The 24,178-nt window shown below is 35.0% G+C and overlaps 1 protein-coding gene across 1 annotated transcript in view; it reads right to left on the bottom strand.

The window, feature by feature from the left end:
* Positions 1 to 801: 801 nt before the first annotated feature.
* LOC114900004 (membrane cofactor protein-like) overlaps positions 802 to 24,178 on the bottom strand; it is a 31,307-nt gene continuing 7,930 nt past the window's right edge. Inside the window, exons 2-11 of the mRNA XM_029231233.1 lie at positions 23,692 to 23,877; positions 23,263 to 23,362; positions 15,748 to 15,833; positions 14,695 to 14,892; positions 8,815 to 8,997; positions 6,600 to 6,647; positions 2,855 to 2,908; positions 2,311 to 2,346; positions 1,619 to 1,801; positions 802 to 985 (exon numbers count right to left, since the gene is read on the bottom strand). Of these exons, the coding sequence (XP_029087066.1) occupies positions 1,623 to 1,801; positions 2,311 to 2,346; positions 2,855 to 2,908; positions 6,600 to 6,647; positions 8,815 to 8,997; positions 14,695 to 14,892; positions 15,748 to 15,833; positions 23,263 to 23,362; positions 23,692 to 23,877 (1,070 nt within the window). The 3' untranslated portion in view covers positions 802 to 985; positions 1,619 to 1,622. The remainder of the gene's footprint in view (positions 986 to 1,618; positions 1,802 to 2,310; positions 2,347 to 2,854; positions 2,909 to 6,599; positions 6,648 to 8,814; positions 8,998 to 14,694; positions 14,893 to 15,747; positions 15,834 to 23,262; positions 23,363 to 23,691; positions 23,878 to 24,178) is intronic.

The raw sequence follows: 24,178 nt of genomic DNA, 5'->3' as shown, positions 1-24,178 counted from the left end.
GACTCGGGGCTCTGGCTCACTCAGGCCAGCAGGAGTGATGGGTACGGAATGCAGGGCAAGCCAGTGGCGGCAGAGGCCTGTGTGACGTTGCAACAGCCTGAGGCATGCCGTGTGTTCTTCTGAGGAAATTCTCCCTGGATCACGGGGCACTGGCAGTGGCAGGCTGCACAGGCTCCTGGGAGGGGAGGTGTGGATAGTGACCTGTTCTTGCACACAGGATTCCTGGTGGCTGCAGCCGCACCCATAGCATTTCACGCCCGTCTCTGGTGTCTGCAGTGATAGCCGCGGTTCGCACCTGTCTCTGAGGCTTGTTTAGGCGGTTTTCTGAACTTCCTCTCCTCGTGCACCCTGAAACAATGGTCTCTTGACTCTTAGGCAGTTCCAGACTTTTTCCCGGACTCCCTCCTGTTTAGCTGTGGTGCACTAGCCTCCTTCAGGCTGTGTTCACGCAGCCAACCCCAGTTCTCTCCCTGGATTCTGAACTCCAAAGCCTGAGCCTCTGCTCCCAGCCCCCACCCGCCCCAGCAGATGAGCAGACAAGCATCTCAGGCAGGTGAGTGCTGGTCGGCACTGATCCTCTGTGCGGAAATCTCTCCGCTGTGCCCTCTGCACCCTGTTGCTGCACTTCCTCCGTGGCTCCGAAGCTCCCCCCACCACCCACCCCCGTCTCTGCCAGTGAAGGGGCTTCCTAGCGTGTGGAAAGTTTTCCTCCTTCACAGCTCCCTCCCAGAAGTACAGGTCCCATCCCTATTCTTTTGTCTCTGTTTTTTCTTTTTTCTTTTGCCCTACCCGGGTATGTGGGGGGTTTCTTGCCTTTTGGGGAGTCTGAGGTCTTCTGCCAGCGTTCAGTAGGTGTTCTGTAGGAGTTGTTTCACATGTAGATGTATTTTTGATGTATGTGTGGGGAGGAAGGTGATCTCCATGTCTTAATCCTTCGCCATCTTGAATATCCTCTGTACACTTTCTTTTTATTCTAAGCACCCCACTGATTTTTTTATTTTTACAGATAAAGAGAAAAACAAAACTAATGAGATGCCTTATAAATCCTACCCCTTTCAGTAACTTGAAGTTTAATCCCATCAGTTTTACTGCCACTTAGTAAATTAAGAGATCATAAATGGGAAATCAAATAATGCTGCTTTTAATTCCCCAGTTATATAAATAACAACTCTAAATGAAATCAAATTTTAACTACATAGCTTCTTACAGTGACCTAAGTTGGACAGATAAATGGAGATTTTCATCATAAAAATTGCAGTGAATATAAATGTCAAAGTCTCCAGTGAACCATTTAAAATTTCATCTTGGCCACCAGTCCAATCTAGGAAGTAGGGTACACCTAGGGTAGGGAAAATCCTCTAACAGTCCATGATTTGCTGAAGAACTTAAACCTCAAATCCCACAGAAACTTTTCCTACAGTCATAATAGCTGATGAAATTCTGCACAAATTTCTCTGGTTGCAGTGATATTAAAAGCAGCTAACAACATTTTTAGTAATGAAATGCAATTCAGACAGCACACTCATGCAGGCACATTTTAGGAAAACACAGCATGCAATACAGAGGACAAAAAAGAACAAAGTTTAGAATAAGTTAGAGGAAACATGCTTTGATTTACCCTTTCATCTTCTTCTCTTCTCCTTCTCCTTCTTCTTGTTTTCCTTTTTCTCCTTTTCCTTCTTCTCTTTCTTCTCCTTCTTTTTCATATCCTTTTCTTCCTTCTTTTTCATATCCTTCTCCTCTTTCCTCTCACTGTGAAGACATCTGTATAAGCAGGTACAAACTACTAAAACAGCAACAACTACAAGAAAACAGGAAACAAATGACATGTGACTCTGAAAATTCATCACCAAGATTCCAAACCAAGCAGAAGAAATAAACATTGGTTACATTTCTGCGGTTAGAAAATGTTATTTTCTATACATATACATTTATATTCCATCTCAACCCTTCAGTATCTAAATCCAATCCCCTGGAATCACTTAAACAGTCCACAACAAGTCAGAGTCTTTGCTTAATTTAGAAAATTACCCAAAGCATATTTGGGAAATAGACTCATATGACTAATAATTTTGAAAAAAACGTGCATCATTTAGGGTTTGTTACTAAGTGGACATGTAGAATATAAAAGAGTATACAATCACCAACACAAGGTAGTATATCACAGAAAAGGTCAGGTTTTTTTAGACTGTTCTACTCAATTTCAACCTATAAAAACTACAGCAACTGAAAAGTCATTGAAAAAATAATGTGCATCTCATCTTCATATTACATTTTCATTTAAGTGGTATCGAAGTTTGAGATACTTACTTGCAGTAAGAATAATCAGAGCAATGATTCCTGTATCTGAGAAACAATGAAAACAGTTTTGAAGATATTAAGCATCTATGGGTCCTAGATAGCAGCTGTATTTTAATTTTGATCAGATCATCTAAAAACTACAGCAAAAATGTTTATCAATCTAGTTTTAGCATGTCTGCTACTGCATCCAAGTCATTTTGATCACAGAACCCTTTTAAACAGATTCCAGGTACAGGATCCACCTTGTGAAACTCTTAACAGGAGTCTCATTTTTCATTGTTTTGTGCTTTAGCTACCACATCAGGTTATTTTGTATAGGTTACTAGTACTGTTAGAATTTACTAGATTAGAGAAAATTATCTACATGTGTCTATATATACTATCACTTACATTTGTTATGGTACCTGCACTAATAAAATAACTATAAATGTCAACTATTACTAATTATTTGTGACACATTGTTTCTTCCCTACCTACAAATGATTGGAACATGATATTTCCATGTAGAACTCTAAGGCCTCATAGTACAGGGTTATTAATAACAAAATAATACCTAAATCCTCAAAGTCATCAAGTGATAGTATTTCATCACTGGGATTGGGATATCCTAGGAAAAAAATGGAAATAGGTAAAATGAAAGACTAAATAAATCTTAAAGATCTATAAATTCATTGGTTTTGGTCTTGTGCCTTTTTATAATTCATAATTATAATTTAATTTTCCTTATAAATTATATTAATGTTTCTTAAAAGTTGCATCATAAAATATTATAAATTTATATCCAATGCCATGAACATTCTTCTTCCTGTCCACTGATATTCCTTGCAACTAATTCTGTGGTATAGCAAGCAAACTTATCATTAGTGTATTCCAAAAAATTAGGCTTGAATTCAATATGACTCTACTTAAAAGATAGAGGAGGGCTTAAAAATGATTTAGAAGTTGCTCTGGAGTAGAAAGACTCTTCAATATTATACAGGTCATTTATAAAATACTCATGGCTAACATCATACTCAATGTTGAAATACTAAAACTTTTTTCCCTTAAGATCAGGAGCAACACAGAATTCCTGCATTTGCCACTTCAATTCAATGTAACATTGGAAGTTTGGGTCAGAATCATTACGTAAAAAAGAAGTTAAAAATATCCAGATGGGAAAGAAGAAATAAAATGATCTCTCTTTATAGATGACATGATTTTTTATATAGAAAGCTCTATAAAGATCACACACGTACACACAAACACATACACATTAGTTAGAACTAAAACATAAATTCAGCAAAGTTGAAGGATACAAAATGAACACACAAAAATCAGTTGTGTTTCTATACACTAACAATGAACAATCCAAAAATGAAATTAAGCAAACAATTCCATTTACAATAGCATTAAAAAGAATAAAATACTCAAATAAACTTAACCAAGGAGATGAAAGACTTGTACATTGAAAACTAGAAAAATTGCTGAAAGAAAGTGAAGAAGACATAAATAAACAGAAAGACATCCTGTGGTCATGGACAGGAAGACTTAATATTGTTAAGATGTTAATACTACACAAAACAATTTACAGATTAAATGCACTCTCTATCACCATCTTGAAAATGCATTTTGCAGAAAAAGAAAAATACAACCTATAATTTATATGGAATCTCAAGGGACTAGCAACAGCCAAGACAATCTTGAAAAAGAAGAGCAATGTTGAAAGGGCTCATACTTCCTGATTTCAAAACTTACTAAAAAGCTACAATAATAAAACAGAATGGTACTGGCATAGAGACAGACATACAGATCAATGGTATAGAATATAGGGCCCAGAAATAAACCCTTGCTTATATGGTCAAATGATTGTTCACAAGGGTGCTAAGAGCATTCAATGGGGAAAGGGCAGTCTTTTCAACAAATGATTTTTGGAAAACTGGATATCCATATGCAAAGAATGAAATTTGACACTTATCTTACACCATATACAAAAATTAATTCAAAATGAATCAAAAACAAAAGACTTAAAACTATAAAACTCTTAGAAGAAAACATAGAGGACAAATTTCATGATGTTGAACTGGCAATGACTTTTTAGATGTGACACCAAAAGCATAGGCAACAAAAGAAAAAATAGATATATTGGACTACATCAAAATTAAAAACTTGTGCATCAAAGGACACTATCAACAGAGTAAAAACCAACTCATAGAATGGGCAGAAACATCTGTAAATCATACATCTGATAAGGGATTGATATCCGAAATATATTACGAATTCCTAAAACTCAATAACAACAACAAAAAGCCATTTTACAAATGGGCAAGGGACTTGAATAGACATTTCTCCAAAGAAGATATGCAAATGGTCAAGAAGCACATGAAAAGCTGCTCACCATATCGCTAATCGTTAGGGGAATAAAAGCCACAATGAGATACTACTTCACACCTATTAACTAACATAGATTATGATGGTTATTATATAAAAAACAGAAATTAACATGTGTTGGCAAAGATTTTGAGAAATTAGAAACTTTGTACATCACTTGTGGGAATGAAAATGGTGCAGCCACTTAAAAACTTTTTAAAAATGGAAGACAGTACGGATGTTCCTCCAAATATTAAACAAGAATTAATATATAACACAACAATTCCACTCCAAGGTATATACCCCCAAAAATTTTCAAAAGAGGGACTCAAACAGATACTTGAATGCCAATATTCTGAAAAGCATTGTTTAGAATGTCAAAAGGTGAAAACAACCCAGTATCTATCGACAGATGAATGAATAAATAAAATGTGTTATATACAAACACAGGAATATTTTCAGCCATAAAAAGCAACAAAGTTCTGATACAAGGTGGATGAACTTTGAAGACATTATGCTAAGTGGACTAATCCAGACACAAAGGGACACATGTAAAGTACCACTTAAATGAGTTATCTAGGTAAGTTAAATTCAGAGACAGAAAGTAGAAAGAGGTTATTGAATATGGGAGGAGGGAGAAAGGAGCATTACTGCTTAATGGGTACAAAGTTTTAGTTTGAGATGATGAAAAAGTTCTAGAGATAGATAGTAGTGATGGTTGCACAACAATGTGAATGTATATAATGCTACTGAATTGGTTGAAATGGTAAGAAAAATTAAATAAATGTTGATCTGGAAAAATTACAGTAAGCGTTCTGCCAGACATTAAAACATATTATAGTACTAGAATGAAAAACAACAACAACTGGGTGTTGGCACAGATATGGACAGAGTTCAAGGGAACAGACAGAAGACTAAAACACCTATGGATTTAATGGATGATAAAAAGTGGCACCTCAAAACACTTGGAGAGAAGACAAGTTATTCAACAAATGGTGCTACTTTGCCATTGGATGGGGGTGGGTGGAGTGAAGAGGTACCCAATCTCATTCCACATACCATAATGAATTTCAGATGTACCAAAGATTTAAATCCAAAGAATGCAATTAGGATGCATGGTTGAAATGTTTATATAATTTCAGCTTGAGGAAGTCCTAAAACTTTTATAAGAAAGACACAACACTCCTAGCCATTAGGGAAAAGATCGATATATCCAGCTACCTATTAATGTAAAAGTTTTGCACATATAAATGACCACCAATAGGAGAATAGTTAAATAAAATATGATGGCATATATTAAAGTCATCATATAAAAGGATGAGAATAAATCAAAATATAATCCCAATATAAGACATTAAGTGGAAAAATGCTAGTTTCAAAAAAATATGAACAGTATGATGCCATTTTTGTTTAAGAAAATAAACACCAAATTAAATGTATAGCTACATATATAAGGATTCTGATGTACAGAAATAGATACAAAGACACCCTAACAGTGATTAACTAAGGTAATAGGCTAGGAAGGGAGAACTAATCTTTTACTCTGTATACTTCTGTAATGTTTGAAAATTTACCAAAATATATTCATGTATAAAAATATACTCAGGTAACAAAAAGTTATAAAAAGCAACCCATATCTAATAGTACAATATAAAATCCTAAAAGAAAACTGACTAGTGAAAATAAAGCAAAAAAATAAAATAAAATAAAAAACAACCCTAGGAAAAAAGTTCACATTAAAAGGGCTTTAATTTATAGTAAGTTCAAATCAACAAAAAAAAAGTTTTAGAAACCTAATAGAAAAATGAACAAAGAACATGAATAAATAAATGTAGACAGAAAAAGTTAAGCCTCACTGATAATTAAAGAAATGCAAATTAACATAAGACATGATTTTACACCCATCACTTTATAAATTTCTTAACTATAAGTAGGATAAAGAGTTACTGAACCTGGATATTTTGCAAGTGGAGTCTTGGTTGGATGAGTAGGCTTGTAACCTGGAAAAATAAAGTTGACTCAATTCACCATCCTTGTCAATACAAAATTATGAATTTAATTTTGGTTTTTAATTCTTTTTTAAGATTATTTCTCAAAATAAATAATACACATACACTCAGAACTTTGCAATTCTACTCCTGGGTTTAACCTAAATATATATTTGTACAAGTGCATAAGGATGTGTATACAAAATGTTCACTACAACTTTGTATTTTATAATGAAAATCCTAGTAGTTAACTAATTATAAATCATAAAATTTATGTATTCTTTTAAAAGATCCAAGTAGTATATTCCATAATTTTTTTCTTTTTCACTAAGGATTTCTTGGACATTTTTTCATATTAGCACATTTAGATCTGACTTAACACCATTATACGTTGCTACTGATCCTTTTGGTATAGTCTTTCTCTAACTGATGATAAAAAATGATTGACAATCCCATAAGGAGAGTTGACTTTTTATTTTTAAAAAAAGATCGCTGTAGCTTCTTCTCTTCATAGGCTTTTTCTCACAAACAATTCACATCTTCTTCAAACACTAAACTGTATCAGTGTTTTATAAGTCCTTATGAAATGTTTATGGTCAACTTTCAAAAGAGCATATCAACAAATATAGTATACCACAGTGTATAGGCCCACTGGGACATAGATGGGTCCATGAATATAAATTTCGTATGCAATCTTTATATATCATCCACCAAAAAAACATCTCTTTTCCCACAAAACTTCACAGCACTCACCAAGGTACTGAAGGAGGTTACTGGGTACCAGGTTTACAGGAATTATATAAGGTGTTCTAATTACCATGTTAACATGAATAATCCCCCTCAATCCTTCAAAATATCAGGGCAATAGGAAACAAACAAATTAGATGCCAGTAATTGACATTAGTTTGAGTCATTAGACAACAGGAAACTAGAACCCATAGAAATGATGTTACTTGAGTGAGCAGAGCCACGCTAGGACCCTGAATGCAGTCTGCCCAGGTTAATGCTCTTCCCTCTCTTCCTCTTGTCTCTTGCTTCTGCTGCAACTAAAAGGAAGAAGCCAGAGAAAGCAGCCCTGAAATCAGGAATATAATTCCTTCTACAATATCAAAATAGTCTCTCAAGTCTTAAGCAGAGCAGCTAATTAGTAGTCCCTGCCAGAAATCCTCCATTTCATTTCAATAAGTAAGGACTTCTCCTGCCTTTCTGTTGTTATGAAATTTACTTTCTGTTGCCAAATAAAAATGCCCAGTAAAGATACAAATGATATTTGTATGAGGTGGGGAGTGGTAGAAATACTGGTCTTATTCTGGTGACAACAAAAATTTCCCAGTATAAAAAGAACAAAACTGGTTGCAGTCTGGAAAATGAAACATAGTCCTGGACCTGGAAGATACCCTGTAAAGGTGATGCTGTAAGTCATACAAGCTATCTAAGAGCTTTCTAGATGCCAGGCACTGTGCTAAGTGCTTTAAATGGATCCCATTTTGACTTTGTTATCACCCAGTGAGGAAGGCATTAAATCATTTTACATGTAAGTAAATATATTTAAAGTTTATGTAACTTGTCCAAGTTCACACATCTTTTGATATCTGTGGACTATGGCAAATACTTTTAGAATCATTAAGCATAACAACTAAAATGGCTGTAAATATATTCTTCCTCTTTTCATTACTAAAAATGATGAATGAGTGTAAATCACATGAATTTAAAGGATTTTTTTGTAAAATATAAGCAGGAAGTTACTTAATCTGAATGGCTCAAAATTGGGAGTTTTGTATTGAGAGGAATCAGCACTGAAGAACAAACCACATGGGATTACTACTTTCATATCATTTATATGAATTATGCCTCTCATTCTTGACTTATATAGGTAAAAATTCCCATGCTTCGATTTACTCTGAAAAATCATTCCCATCTATTTTTATACATAAAAATACCAAACAAGAGACATTAATATACCTGTGTTCTTTGCTAACAGCATGTGCTAAGACTCTATAAAACCATACAAAATCACAACAGCAGAATTCTATGTAAGTTCTGTCATACATCTCTCATGGAAATGGATACAAGACAGAGTTAAATAAAAAGATTTATTTTTTCAATTATTCTTGTTAATGTCAAAGAAATAAAAACTAAAAGACAAAATTTAAAAAAAGGAAAGAGACAACATTTGTACCTTTAATACACTTTGGCATCTCAGGCTCCCAAGTATTATTACCACCACAGAACACTAGGTTGCTGCCATTAAGGTAAAAACCCTGGAGGCATTCAAATATCACCACTGCTTGGTAGGAAAATTTTTCTCTACTTCCTGATACCATTATTCCATGTTCGAGTACTGGATGTTCACATTTGACCACTGAAAATTGGAGGAATTCCAGAATTAATAAAAAGCTGCTTTCACACAGGACCAGAAAAACTAGTGCAAAGTAGTAATTTCCAGTGGGAAGAAAAAGCCGAGGAATGAAAGGCAAGATGTTAATTGAAAACAAAAAGACTTTATCTGTGCATCTGAATTTCAGGCAAATGGATTTAGAGAAACTTAATAACGTTTTTCCACCTAGAACAGACTGTCATTATACTTTATTGGCTTTCCTACATTTTTTTCCATTAATGACAAGTCTTGAGAAAGTGTGACTACCAGGTACAAATTCAGGGCAAGTTCAAAACTTTTGATACTCTTTAGCTCTAGGACTTTTTCTAAGGTCATGCTGACACTAATTACAGTACCCTGCTCTTTTAGAAAGGTAGCAAAGACTTTTTTGAGAAGGTAATATTTGAGTTCGATTTTAAAAGTTGAAAAGAAGCTAGCCAGGCAAAATGCTCAGCCCTCACACCAGTGTACTCTGGTGTTTCCCATTCTACTCTACTTCTCCAAAGTAAAATACAGGTCGTGACCCTCTAGATTGACTTCAATATCTATGAATGTGTTTTGCAGAATTCGGAAAAAAAAAAAACAAACTGAAAAACACTGGGCTGAGCAGAGAGTTCAAGAGGATATCTTATGAGATTAAATCTGAGCAATAGATGAGGGCCAGATAATATACAGCCTTTTAAACCAGAATAGTGTTCTTCCTCCTTTCCTGTGGATCTGAATTTCCATCAAGTATCACATCATTTCTGTTCAGCCAGGAGAACTTCTTTATCAATTCTTGTGTTCAGGTTGGCTGATGACAAATTCCCCAAACTTTTGTTTATCTGAAACTGTTTTTTATTTATTTCACCTTCAGTTTTGGAAGATTTCTCCTTGACAGTGAATTCTAGGTTAAGTGTTTTATTTTTCTTTCAGCACATTAGCAGAGATTATTGTCTTCTCATCTCCACAGTTCCTTAAGAGACCTCAGCTGTCATTCTTAATGTGGGTAACGGGGGAATGGGGGTGGGTGGGTGTGTCCTCAATATAATACCTTTTTTCCCTGGCTCCCTTTTCTTTTATTTTTTGTTTTCAGTAGTTTTAACATGATGTATTTAGTTTGGTGGAGGTTTCTTGGTAAAATTAAAGTTTTTACTTATCCTGCTAGGGTCACTGAATTTCTTGTACCTGTAGGTTTATTGTTTTGGATCAAATTTGAAATATTTTGGCCCGTGTTTATTCAAATAATTTTCTGTATTCCTCTCTCTCCTCTCTGAAACTTCAATTACATGTATATTTGACTGCTTGCATTGCCACATTTTTTAATTTTAATTTCAGCCATTCTAATAGTTGGTTAGTGGTATTTCATTGTGATTTTAAATTACATTCCTGTAATTACTAATGATATTGAGCAACTTTTCATGTACTTTTTGCCATCTACATATCACATTTGGTGAAAAATGTCTATTACTAATTTTTGCTCATTTAAAAAAATTGTTTTCTTATTATTGTGTTTTGAGGGTTCTTCCTATATCATAGATACAAGTAAATTATTAGATACGTACTTTGAAAATATTTTCTCCCCATCTATTGCTTTTTGTTGTTGTTCTCTTAATAATATCTTCTGCAGTCCAGAAATTTTGAGTTTGGAGTATCCAATTTATTATTTTTTTCTTTAAAGCATCATGCTTTATGGGTTGTATTAGAGAAATCTTTGGCTAGGTCACAAATATTTTCTGTGTTTTCTTGTAAAAGTGTTGTAGTTGTAGGTTTCATATGTATGTCTATGCTTCATTTTGAATAAATGTTTCCATATGGTGCTAACATGGGCTGAGGTTCTTTTTTTTTTTTTAGCAGAGGTTCTTTTTTTTTTTTTTTTTTTAGCATATGGGTGTTCAATTGTGCTGGTAGCATTTGTTGAAAAAATTGTTCCCCACTGAATTGTCTGTATACCTGTGAAAATCAACTGGACATATTTACAAGGGTCTAATCCTGGACTCACTATTTTGTTTATTGCTCTATATATCTATCCTTTCACCACTACCAAACTGTCTTGCTTATATGCCTTATAGTATGCTTTATACTAAGTCTTGACATCAGGTAGAGTACATCCTCCAGTTCATTTTCAAAAACTGCTTAACTATTCTAGCTCTTTTGTCTTTCCATATAAATTTCAGAATCAGTTTGTCAATTTATACAAAAAGTTTTACTGGGGTTTCTATTGGTATTATGTTGAATTTATAGATCAATTATAATGAATTTACACCTTTATTATTTTGAGTCTTCCATTTCATGGCCAATGTATATCCCTTTATTTATTAAGGTCTTTAATTTCCTTTATTAGTGTTTAGTGGTTTATACCATCTAAATCTTTCATATATGTTAGTTAGATTTATATGCAAGTATTTTGTGTTTTGGATTTGCAAATAGTTGTTGTAAATAAAACTTTCAGTAATGATTTATTGCTAGTATGTAGACATACGATTGATTTCTGTATATTGATCTTATATTTTGCAACCTTGCTAAAACATCAGTCTTTGGAATTTTCTACATAGACAATCATGTTATAAATGAATACAGACTATTTTATTTCTTTCATTCCAATGTATGTATGCTTATTTCTTTCTCTTGCCTTATTGCAGTGAGTGGGACCTCCAGTGCAATGTTGAATAGAGTGATGAACGTAGACATACTTCCTTTCTTCCTATCTTGGGGGGAAAGAAAGTAGGTTTTTACTATTAAGCATAATGTTAGTTGCGCGATTTTTGTATGTGCCTTTTATCAGGTTGATATAGTTAGTTCCATTCTGTTCCTAGTTTGCTAAGTTTTACCATAAAAAGATGATGAATTCTGTCAATTGCTTTTTTTTGCATCTATTAAGATGATCATATATTTTTTCATTATAGTCTTTTGACATGGTAAATAACACTGATTAATTTTAAAATCTGAACCAATCTTGCATTTATGGAATAAAGCTTACTTGGCTATGATGTATTCTTATTTTTATATATAGCAGGATTTTTTCTTCTTCTTTATTTTTTAATTGGAGTAAAACTGCTTTACAATGTTGTGTTAGTTTCTGCAGTAAAATGAAAAGGAACGAAATTGGGTCATTTGTAGAGATGTGGATGGACCTAGAGTCTGTTATACAGAGTGAAGTGAGCCAGAAAGAGAAAAACAAATATCGTATATTTGTTTTTGGAATATGTGGAATCTAGAAAAATGGTACAGATGAACCTATTTGTAGGGCAGGAATAGAGACGTAGACGTATAGCAGGATTTGATTTGTTGATATTTTGTTGAAAAGTTCTATATTCAATAAGGATATTGTTTACAATTTTCTTTCAATGTTTTTGTCTGGTTTTAGTAACAAGTAATGTCCCCATGAAGTGAGTTGAGAAGCATTTCCTCCTCTTATATTTCTTGAACGGTTTGTGTAGAGGTGCTATTATTTATTCCTGCAATGTGTGGTAGAATTAATTCCCCAAGGAGGCCATCTGGGCCTCAGTTCTCACTGTGGGAAGGTTTTTAACTACAAATTATATTTCCTTAATAGGTATAAGACTATTTAGGCTACCTATATATTTGTGTGAAGATATTTCGGTATTTTTTTGTCTTTCAAGGAATTTGTCAATTTTATTTCAGTTGTCAAATTTATAGGCATAAAGATGTAATATTACAACTATCATTATTGTAATATTTTTTAATATCCATTTAAATGTTTGAAGAATAGTGTTGTCATCTTTTTCATTCTTTTTAAAAAAATTATTTTATTTAATTTATTTATTTTGTAGTACGCGGGCCTCTCGCTGTTGTGGAGCACAGGCTCCGGATGCGCAGGCCCAGCGGCCATGACTCACGGTCCCAGCCACTCTGCTGCATGTGGGATCCTCCCGGACCGGGGCACGAACCCGTGTCCCCTGCATCGGCAGGCGGACTCTCAACCACTGCGCCACCAGGGAAGCCCCGAAAAATTTATTATTTTAATACAACTTTTTTTTTTTTTTTAAAGGAGATGTTGGGGGTAGGAGTTTATTAATTAATTAATTTATTTTTGCTGTGTTGGGTCTTCGTTTCTATGCAAGGGCTTTCTCTAGTTGTGGCGAGCGGGGGCCACTCTTCGTCGCAGTGTGCGGAGGCCTCTCACTATCGCGGCCTTTCTTGTTGCGGAGCACAGTCTCCAGATGCGCAGGCTCAGTAGTTGTGGCTCACGGGCCTAGTTGCTCCGCGGCATGTGGGATCCTCCCAGACCAGGGCTCGAACCCGTGTCCCCTGCATTAGCAGGAAGATTCTCAACCACTGCGCCACCTGAGAAGCCCCTAATACAACTTTTAAATGTTACATTCTATTTACAGTTATTACAAAATATTGGCTATATTCCTCATGTTGTGCAATACATCCTTGTAGCCTATCTTATACCCAATAGTTTGTACCTTCCACGCCCACACCCCCATATTGCCCCTCCTCACTGGTGACCACTAGTTTGCTCTCTATATCTGTGAGTCTGCTTCTTTTTTGTTATATTTACTACTTTGTTGTATTTTTTAGATTCCACATATAAATGATATCATACAGTATTTGTCTTTCTCTGACTTATTAAATATCTTTTTCTTTCTTGTCAGCCTAGTTATAGCTTTATCTATTTTATTGATCTTCCCCAAGAACCAGGGGTTTGTTTCATTGGTTTTCTCTATTATTTTCTCTTCACAATTTCATTGATTTCTCTCTATCTTTATGATCATCTTATGTCTCCTTATTTTGAGTTTGCTCTTCTTTTTTTAGTTTTTTAAGGTGGAAGCTTAGATTGTTGATTTGAGACTTTTATTTTTTTCTAACACAAGTATTTCATGCTATAAATTTCCCTTTAAGCAATGCTTTTGTTGTTATCACACAAATTTTGATATTTTGATGTATTGTGTTTTTCATTTTTACTCAATTCAAAACACTGTCTAACTTCCCTTGTTACTTCGTCTTTGATTCATGGGTTAGTAAGGAGTGCCTTTCATAATTTTCAAGTATTTGCGAATTTTCTAGATTAGCCCTGTTTTAATTTCTATGTTTATTCCATTATGAACAGATAATGCACTTAATGATTTCAATTCTCTGGAATGTGCTAAAAATAATCTTATTGCCTAGAATATGAGCTACCTTAGAGAATGTCCCATGTGCACTTGAAAAGAGTAAATATTATCCTGTTATTCAGTGGTTTTCTTCCAAGAATCAAATCCCCTCTAGCATCTCCTTGCTTTATGTCACTCTCTAGTGCCTTAAATATTGTTTTAAAAATATATTTTGTTCAGAGTTCATCATTCTTATCAATGAGAGGCTTAGCTTTTAAAAATTTCTCTACCATTATTTGTAGCCAGAACTCTCAGACATCTTGCAATATAAGAAAAAACTTTATTTTTGAGGCAGGATGTGTTGAGTTTTTCAGTTCTTTCAAGCAAAAAAATCCTAATACACACACACACACACACAATTAGTTCATAATGTGTAAATTGTAATGTCAAGAACATCTGGGGTGAGGGGTGGGAAACCTCACAACTAGAACTATTTTCTGTTCGATTTGGCCTAAATTAAATTAGAAGTCAATTTAACCGGAGAAAGAAACATATATGACTGTTTCACTTACAGGTAAAACTATTTACGAAGTGTTCCACAGTATTTACAAATGACGAAGGAAACAAATGGAAACATTATTACCTTTACACAGAGGAGCAGCACTACTCCATTTGCCAGGTCCAGAACAAATAAGCTGGCTCTCTCCAACAAGCGAATATTCATCTGATCCATTTGAAGGATTACAACTATAAGTTACTAATTCATTATATTCAAATATATTCCTGTAGCTATTGGTGTGTTTTCCATGTTTTATTTCTGGAGGTCGTCCACAAAAAATCTCTTAAAAAGGGGTAAAAAGAGAAAATAAAGGTAAAGGGAAGGTGAAAGAGTAAGACAGCATCAGAAAAGTCCTATGAACTACCTTCAATAAGTTCTTTAACATATGATTTCTAGAAGTTAGTTGTGAATCCTTTATCCATTTAGAGGAGAGTTTCCATGAGAAAATGTGTTATCCCAAATTCAAATCATGTAGAAATAAACTTTTAAGAACCAAACTCATTTTCTTAAATACCTATATAAAGTACCTATATGAAATACCTATATTTATCTATAAGGATATGCTAAGTTTTGTTCTAATCATCATAAGAGATGGAAATTTAATGAGAAAATATGCTTGTGATTAAAAATAAAATTCACTGCTAGCTAAGAAATGCATATTTGTAATTTTAAAACATATCCATTCACTACATCCATGGTTCACACTAATACCAAGATACGGTCTTATTTCACTGTCATCCTTGTAAGTTTATGGTGAAATTTTCCAGAATCTACAAATTGGGTGATTTTGCCACAGACTGAATCCAGACGTCTTCCTTTAAGCCAGATATTGAAGAGATTTTCAAAAATGTAAAACAATGCCACTATTCCCACTGTTGGTTTTGGAAATCTTTAATTTTTTCATAAAAATATGTTGTATATATTAACATGTATTGACTTTACTGTTCCTAAAAATGATTTAATAATTAACTATTTTAAAAACTTTTGTTTTAATTCCAATATAATGAATACCAATAGACATAACCCACATAAAGAAAAGCTCTTTGGAATCGTTGTTGATTTAACAGCATAAACAGGTCCTGAAGCCAAAAAGTTTGAAAATTCCTAATCTAAATTCTAAAGTGAGAATTTACTTACTTTCACAATGTGGTATCTTATCACTCCAATGCACATTCTCTCCAATAAGGTTACAAGTTAGAATGTTTTTTCCTCTTAAGTAATAACTAAATGAAAAAAGAAAAGGTTACTGTTTCTTTAACAGCACATAATACTGAAAATTTTTATATGGTTGTTTTTCTGTACTACAGTAGTTTGAGGGAGAAGTTTCTTAAATGACATGATATAATGAAAGTGCTAACCAAATTTGCAATTTTAATCAAATAGAGTTTCTGCGTGTGGACACACACTGTCCAACAGCAAAATGTCGAAATTACTATCACGCCTGTCAGTGTGGCCTCTTCACCATCTCTGGCAAATGCACCACACATTCACTTCTATGCTTTTGCTCACACCATTCTGCTCGGCAAGGACTGAGCAGAGAGATCAGGCCCTAGAGCTTGCCTGCCTGGATTCGAGTCCCAGCTCCATGAATGGCTTGTTATTTAAGCTTTGGAAAGTCTCTTACTGTTCCTCTTGCTCAATTTCCTCATCTATGTAAAAGAGATAATAGTACATACATCATGGGGTTGTTTTGAGAACAAGTTAGCATCTGACACATAGTGAGTGCTAGGTAAGTTTTAGTTCTTTTTAATATTCTTTAGATCAGAATATCTTTCCAGGAATAGCTTGGGAATACTACTTAATGAAATCTTCTCTGATGATTTAAATTCACAGTACTCTCTTCTTCTGGATTCTCATTGTAATGATCATAAATAATGGCATGTATTTGGCACTTCTTATTTACTATTTGATTTAATATATTATGTTAGTATATACTGTGTTTCTAACCAGGCTACAACTTTTTTTTGAGAAGAGTCTATGCTTTAAGTTTTTGGTACCTCTCAAAGTACCTAATAGGCTCTCTATATCTATGACAGGATGTTCTAATATTTTTACTTGATCAGTTTAAAAATAATCAGTGAAACTGCTTGTACAAGGTTCCAGTTGACTTTTCCATTAAGCTGTACTCATTTTCTGTATATTAGTGTTTTAGGAGAGGATTTTGGGAAGGTGGTAGAGTTGGAAGCTCTAGGAATCTGTCACCATAACTAGACAAAAACTGCAATGGCAGAATCTGTCTGATGTCACTGTTTTGGAACTCTGGAGTCTGTTGAAGGCTTGCAAGTTCTAGAGGAAAACTCAGACAGGTAAATTGCATTAATTTCAGTCCATTTCAGCTCTTAGGAAAACAGCAGCAACTTATCCGTACCCTCAGCAGTGGGGCAGGCAACTGTGCGTGTGCTCCTGAAGCAGCTTACACACAGGTTACAGGAGGTACAATAGCCAAAAAGACTGTCTTCCAAGTACCAAGGATCTGTACTCTGATTGCTGACTGCTATTTCTGATCACAGAAAGTGGTGGCAGCCATTGTTGTCACACCTCGCCGACTCTTGCAAGCCCTTTCCTTGTTGGCTGAAGTGACTTACATGGGATTTAAAGATCCAACAACATTTGCTTCCACCTTCATTTTCCATGTTTCCACTCTCAGAAGCCAGGCACTAAAGACTAGGACATTCAAAAACAACTGCATATGTGGGGAAATTTAGAAAGTGAGTGTGCATGTTCAGGGAAAAAACACAGAAACAGCCTGAGAAGGCCTTCAGTTTACATCTCAGGTGATCCCTGCCACAGAAACATGATACAAAAATCAATAAACAAAAACAATAACAAAAACTCCAATGTCTAGGGAAAGGGGAGAATCTGATTTCCAGGGTTACCACATTATTAGATTCCAATGTCCAATATTCCACAAAAATTCACCAGACATACAAAGAAACAGGAAAGTGTGGTCCATTCAGAATAAAAAAACAAATGAACAGAAACTGTTCCTGAAAAATATCTGATGATAGATATATTAGATAAAGACATCAAAATATCTTAAAGATGCTCAAAGAACTAAAGGAAGACTTGGAGAAAGTCAAGAAAATGATGTGTGAACAAAATGGAAGTATCATAAGGAGCTAGAAAACCTAAAAAGGAACCAAAAAGAAATTATGGAGCTTAAAAGTACAATACCTGGTATTAAAAATTCAATAGAGGGATTAAAGGCAAATTTGAGCTGCAGAAGGATCAGTGAACATGAATATAGAATGGTGGAAGTTACTGAGTCTGAGGAACAGAAAGGAAAAAGAGTGAAGAAAAGTGAGCAGAGCCTAAAGGACCTGTGTGATATCATCAAGTGGATCAACCTACACAGTGTGGGAGTCTCAGAGGGAGAAGAGAGATAGAAAGGGGCAGAGAGAATATTTAAAAAAATAATGGTGAGCAGCTTTGCAAATTTGATGAAAGACACAAATATAAACATCCAAGAAGCTCAACAACCCCCAGGTAAAATGAACTTAAAGATATCAACACTAAGTCACATAATAACCAAACTTTCAAAAGACAAAGACAGAGTGGCTAAGATGGCAGAGTAGAAGGACCCTAAGCTCACCTCCTCTCACAAGAACACCAAAATCACAGCAATCTATAGAGCAATCATCATTGAAAAAGACTGAAACCTACTAGAAAAGATCCCCTACAGCTAAAGACATAAAGATGGAACCACAAGGAGACTGGTAGAAGGGGAAGCCTTGCTATATAATTAAATCCCATACCCCACAGTGGGCACCCCACAAACTGGAGAATAATTATATTACAGAGATTCTCCCACAGGAGTGAGTTCTGAGCCCCACGTGAGGCCCCACAGCCCAGGGGTCCAGCACTGGGAAGAGGAGCTCCCAGAGCATTTGGCTTTGAAGGCCAGTGGGGCTTGATTGCAGGAGCTCCACAGGATTGGGGAAAATAGAGATTTCACTCTTAAAGGGTGCACAAAAAAGTCTCAAACACACCAAAGGACCAAAGGTAAAAGCAGTAACTTCATAGGAGCCTGGGCCAGAGCTACCTACTCATCTTGGAGGGTCTCCTAGGGAAGTGGAGGCAGCTGTGGTTCACTCTGAGGATATAGACATTGCGGCAGATATATCAGGGGATTCATTTGTGTGAGTTCTCCCAGAGGCTGATATTTTGGCACCAAGACCTGGCCCCACCCAACAGCCTGTAGGCTCCAGTGCTGGGACATCTCAGGCCAAACAACAAACTGGGAGGGGATACGCCCCTACCCATGAGCAGACAGGCTGCTTAAAGACTTCCTGAGTCCACAGCCACCTCTAAACACACCCCTAGACATGGCCCTGCCCACCAGAGGACCAAAACCCAGCTCCAACAGTTAGGGGGCAGACACCAGAAGCAAGAAAATACAGTCCTGCAACCTGCAAGCCAAGTCTGCAAATGCAGGCCAGATACTACCCTGGGACCAGCTGGCCCCTGGCCCTTGGGTGATGAGAGGGGAGTGCACTGCTGGGATGCATAGGATGTCTCCTACAGAGGGTCACTTCTCCAAGGCCAAAAAAAAGTAACCAACCTACCACATATTTAAAAATACAAATAGCAATTTAGAGAAAATGAAGCAACAGAGGAATATGTTTCAGATGAAGGAACAAGATAAAACCCCAGAAGAACTAAGTGACATGGAGATAGGCAATCTACCCAAGAAAGAGTTCAGAGTAATGATAGTAAAGATGATCAAAGAACTTGGGCAGAGAATGGATGCACGGAATGAAAAATTAGAAGTTTTTAACAAAGAATTAGAAAATATAAAGAACAACCAAACAGAAATAAAGAATACAATAACTGAAATGAAAAATACACTAAAAGGTATCAATAGTAGAGTAAATGAGATGGAAGAACTGATTAGTGAGGTGGAAGACAGAGTAGTGGAAATCACTGCCACTGAAGAGAGAAAAAAAAAAAAAGAAAAGGAATGAGGACAGTTCAAGAGACTTCTGGGACAACATCAAGCATGCTAATATTTGCGTTATCAGGGTCCCAGAAGGAAAAGAGAGAGAGAGAAAGGACCTGAGAAAATATTTGAAAAGATAATTGCTGAAAACTTCTCTAACCTGGGGAAGGAAACAGTCACCCAAGTCCAGAAGTGCAGAGTTCCATACAGGATTAACCCACAGAGGAATACACCATGACACAGTGTAATCAAAATGATGAAAATTAAAGATAAAGAGAGAATATTAAAAGCAACAAGGGAAAAGCAACAAGTAACATACAAGAGAACTCCCATAAGGCTATCAACTGATTTTTCAGCAGAAACTCTGCAGGTCAGAAAGGAGTGGCATGATATACTTAAAGTGATGAAAGACAAAAACCTACAACTAAGAATCCTCTACCCAGCAAGGCTCCCATTCAGATTTCATGGAGAAATCAACAGCTTTACAGACAAGCAAAAGCTAAAATAATTCAATATTACCAAACCAACTTTACAACAAATGATAAAGAACTTCTCTAGGTGGAAAAGCAAAGGCCACAAATAGAAACAAGAAAATTATAAAATGGAAAAGCTCGCTGGTAAAGGCAAACTTACAAGAAAGGTAGGAAATCATCCACACACAAAGTTAGTAGGGAGGTTAAAAGATGCAAATAGTAAAAATCATTTGTATCCACAATAAGCAGTTAAGGGCTACACAGAACAATTAGATGTAAAATATAAAATCAAAAACAGTAATTGTCAAAAATCTATAATAGATATACACACAAAAAGAAAAAGGAATCCAAACATAACATTAAAGATAGTCATCACAAGAGTAGAGAATGAAAGAAGGGGAAAGAAAAAGACCTACAAAAACAAAAAACAATTAACAAAATGGCAATAGGAACATACTTATCTATAATTACCTTAAATGTAAATAGACTAAATGCTCCAAGCAAAAGACAGACTGGCTGAATGGTTACAAAAACAAGACTAATATATACACTGCCTACAAGAGACTCACTTCAGATCTGGAGACACATACAGACTGATAGTGAGGAAATGGAAAAAGTATTCCATGCAAACGGAAATCAAAAGAAAGTCAGAGTTGCAATACTTATGTCAGACAAAAACGGACTTTAATAAAGACGGTTACAAGAGACAAAGACACTACATAATGAGCAAAGGATCAGTAGAAGAAGAAGATTATAACAATTGTAAATATATATGCACCCAACATAGGAGCACCTCAATATATAAGGCAAGGGCTAACAGCCATAAAGCAAAAATTGACAGTAACACAATGATAGTAGGGGACCTTAACACTACACTTACATCAACGGACAGATCATCCAGACAGAAAATCAATAAGGAAACACAGGTAACACCCATCCTTCTGAAACTATTCCAAAAAACTGCAGAGGAAAGAACTCTTCCAAACTTGTTCTCTGAGGCCACTATCACCCTGATACCAAAACCAGACAAAGATATCACACAAAAAAGAAATTTATAGGTCAATATCACTGATGAAAATAGATGCAAAAATCCTCAGCAAAATACCAGCAAACCAATTTCAAAAATACGCTAAAAGGATCATACATCATGATCTAGTGGGATTTATCACAGGGAGGCAAGGATTTTTCAATATTTACAAATCAATCGATGTGATTGATCAATGTGATACAGCATATTAACAAATTGAAGGATAAAAACCATGTGATCCTCTCAATGCAGAGGATCTGCAGAAAAACTTTTTATAAAATTCAACATCCATTTATGATTAAAAACTCTTCAGAAAGTAGGCATAGAGGAAACATAGCTCAACATAATAAAGGCCATATATGACAAACCCACATCATACTCAATGGTGAAAAGCTGAAAGCATTTCCTCTAAGATCTGGAACAGTACAAGGAGGCCCACTCTCACCACTTTTATTCAGCATAGTTTTGGAAGTCCTAGCCACAGGAAGCAGAAAAGAAAAAGAAATAAAGGAATCCAAATTGGAAAAGAAGTAAAACTGTCACTGTTTGCAGATATGATGTTATACATAGAAAATCCTAAAGACACTACCAGAAAACTACTAGAGCTCATAAATGAATCTGGTAAAGTTGCTGAATACAAAATCAATATACAGAAATCTGTTTCACTTCTATACACTAACAACAAAAGATGAGAAACAGAAATTAAGGAAACAATCCCATTTACCACTGCATCAAAAAGAATAAAATATCTAGAAATAAACCTACCTAAGGAGGCAAAAGACCTGTACTCTGAAAACTATAAGACACTGATGAAAGAAACTGAAGATGACACAAACAGATGGAGAGATATCCCATGTTCTTGGATTGGAAGAATCAGCATTGTCAAAATGACTATACTACCCAAGGCAATCTACAGATTCAATACAATGGCATTTTTCACAGAACTAGAACAAAATATTTTTAAATTTGTATGGAAACACAGAAGACTCCTATTAGCCAAAACACTCTTGAGAAAGAAGAATGGAGCAGGAGGAATCATGCTCCCTGACTTCAGACTATACAATAAAGCAATAGTTATCAAAACAGTATGGTACTGGCAGAAAAGCCAGACATATAAATCAATGGAGCATGATAGAAAGCCCATAAATAAACCCATACACCGATGGTCAATTAATCTATGACAAAGGAGGCAAGAATAGACAATGGAGAAAAGACAGTCAACAAGTGGTGCTGAGAAAACTGGACAGCTATATGTAAAAAGAATGAAATTAGAACATTCTTTAATACCATATAGAAACGTATACAAAAATAAACTCAAAATGGATTAAAGACCTAAATATAAGACAGTATATTATAATACAGAAGAAAACATAGGCAGAACACTCTCTGACATAAATTGCAGCAATATTTTTTTTGGGTACGTCTCCTAGAGTGATGGAGATAAAAACAAAAATAAAAACTGGGACCTAATTAAACTTAAAAGCTTTTGCACAGCAAAGGAAACCATAAACAAAATGAAAAGAAAACCTACAGACTGGGAGAAAATATTTGTAAATGATGCTACCAAGAAGGGATTAATTTCCAATACATACAGCTCATCCAGCTTAATATCAACAACAACAACAACAACATAATCAAAAAATGGGCAAAAGACCTAGGTAGACATTTCTTCAAAGAAGACATACAAATGGCCAACAGGCACATGAAAAGATGCTCAACATAACTAATTATCAGAGAAATGCAAATCAAAACTACAATGAGCTATCACCTCACACCAGTCAGAATGGCCATCATTAAAAAGTCTACAAATGATAAATGCTGGAGAGGGTGTGGAGAAAAAGGAGCCTCTTAACACTGTTGGTGTCATTTCTGTGAGCCCTCCTTCAACTCTGAGAGCTGGCCATTTTTACTAGGGTGCACTGTGTTGTTAAGGATAAAGTCACCATGATTACTACATTTTCAATGCTTCCAATAGGCTTATTACCACATATAATAAGTATATGATTTTGCTTTTCTTCAATTTAAATTCCTTTCTATTAATTACACATCATTTCATTCTCCATAAAAAGCCCAAGAGTTATTTGGCTACAAGTGCAACTTATGACCTAGAAAGAAAAATGAAATCAACTTTAAGGGAATGATTAAGCTGAGAAGCAAAGAAAAATGGAATTCATAACATTTAACTTATTTCGTCTAAGGAGTAACTTACTTACCCCTCATTACAAGAAATGTGAGCTTCTGATTCAAACTCAAAGGTTTTATTTGGGGCATATACTTCACCATGCTTTATTTCTGGATTTGGACATGATTTTCCTAAAAGAAAATTTTCAAATTCGTTTTTTCATACCAATTTCAAAACATTTAAATCAAGATCAAAATTCTACACTGCTCTTTTATATTGATGAAATATTATTTTATTTAATTATTATAAGGGCAAACTTAAAATTCACATTTACTGAGGAACCAATCACCAATAAAGATTCCCTGGAGATTTCTCAAAGCCTGAAAAAATGCATTGCTATCTAAAACCTAGTTTTGCATGAGAAAATCATTATTGTTGCAGTGGAAAATTGACCCTAAAATGTGTAAAAATCTCTACAGAAAGCAAAAAACAACAAACAAAAATGGTTTTGTTTCCTTACTTAAACATGCTTCTTCAATAGGGCTCCATGAGCCATTAGGCTCACAAGTAGATGAGAGGAGATAAGGCCACACATAAAAGTATCCTGTGTGACACTCATAGTTTATTCTGTCCCCAGGATAATAATGGTGTTTAATGACACCCTTGAGCTTCATACTCTCCAATACTGGTGGATCAATACAGGGACCTAGGAATAAAAATAAAAACAGAAAATTAAGGATTTAATCTCTTTCACCAGCCACTTGTGGCCTAGCAGCAAGTAGGCAGTACAGAATAAATGGAAAGGTTCTTAGCAAGATTTTAAGTGATTGTCACATGCTTTTACCCAAGTGATGGTAGTAGCGGAGGATGTGTCTTGTTTACTTTAAATAACATCCTATTAGCTTTTAATTTGTTGAGGAATAAGCTAAATTTTCATTCAACAGTAAATTAAAGGAGACAAAATCTTTTTGGTATTGACTAAATATATATATATATATATATATATA

This window comes from Monodon monoceros, unplaced genomic scaffold (genome assembly GCF_005190385.1).
Source record: "Monodon monoceros isolate NGI ecotype Baffin Bay Population unplaced genomic scaffold, NGI_Narwhal_1 Super_Scaffold_18, whole genome shotgun sequence".
NCBI classification, from domain to species: domain Eukaryota; kingdom Metazoa; phylum Chordata; class Mammalia; order Artiodactyla; family Monodontidae; genus Monodon; species Monodon monoceros.
The sequence above is the reverse complement of the archived record's forward strand: the minus strand, read 5'-3'. Positions and strand labels throughout refer to the sequence as shown.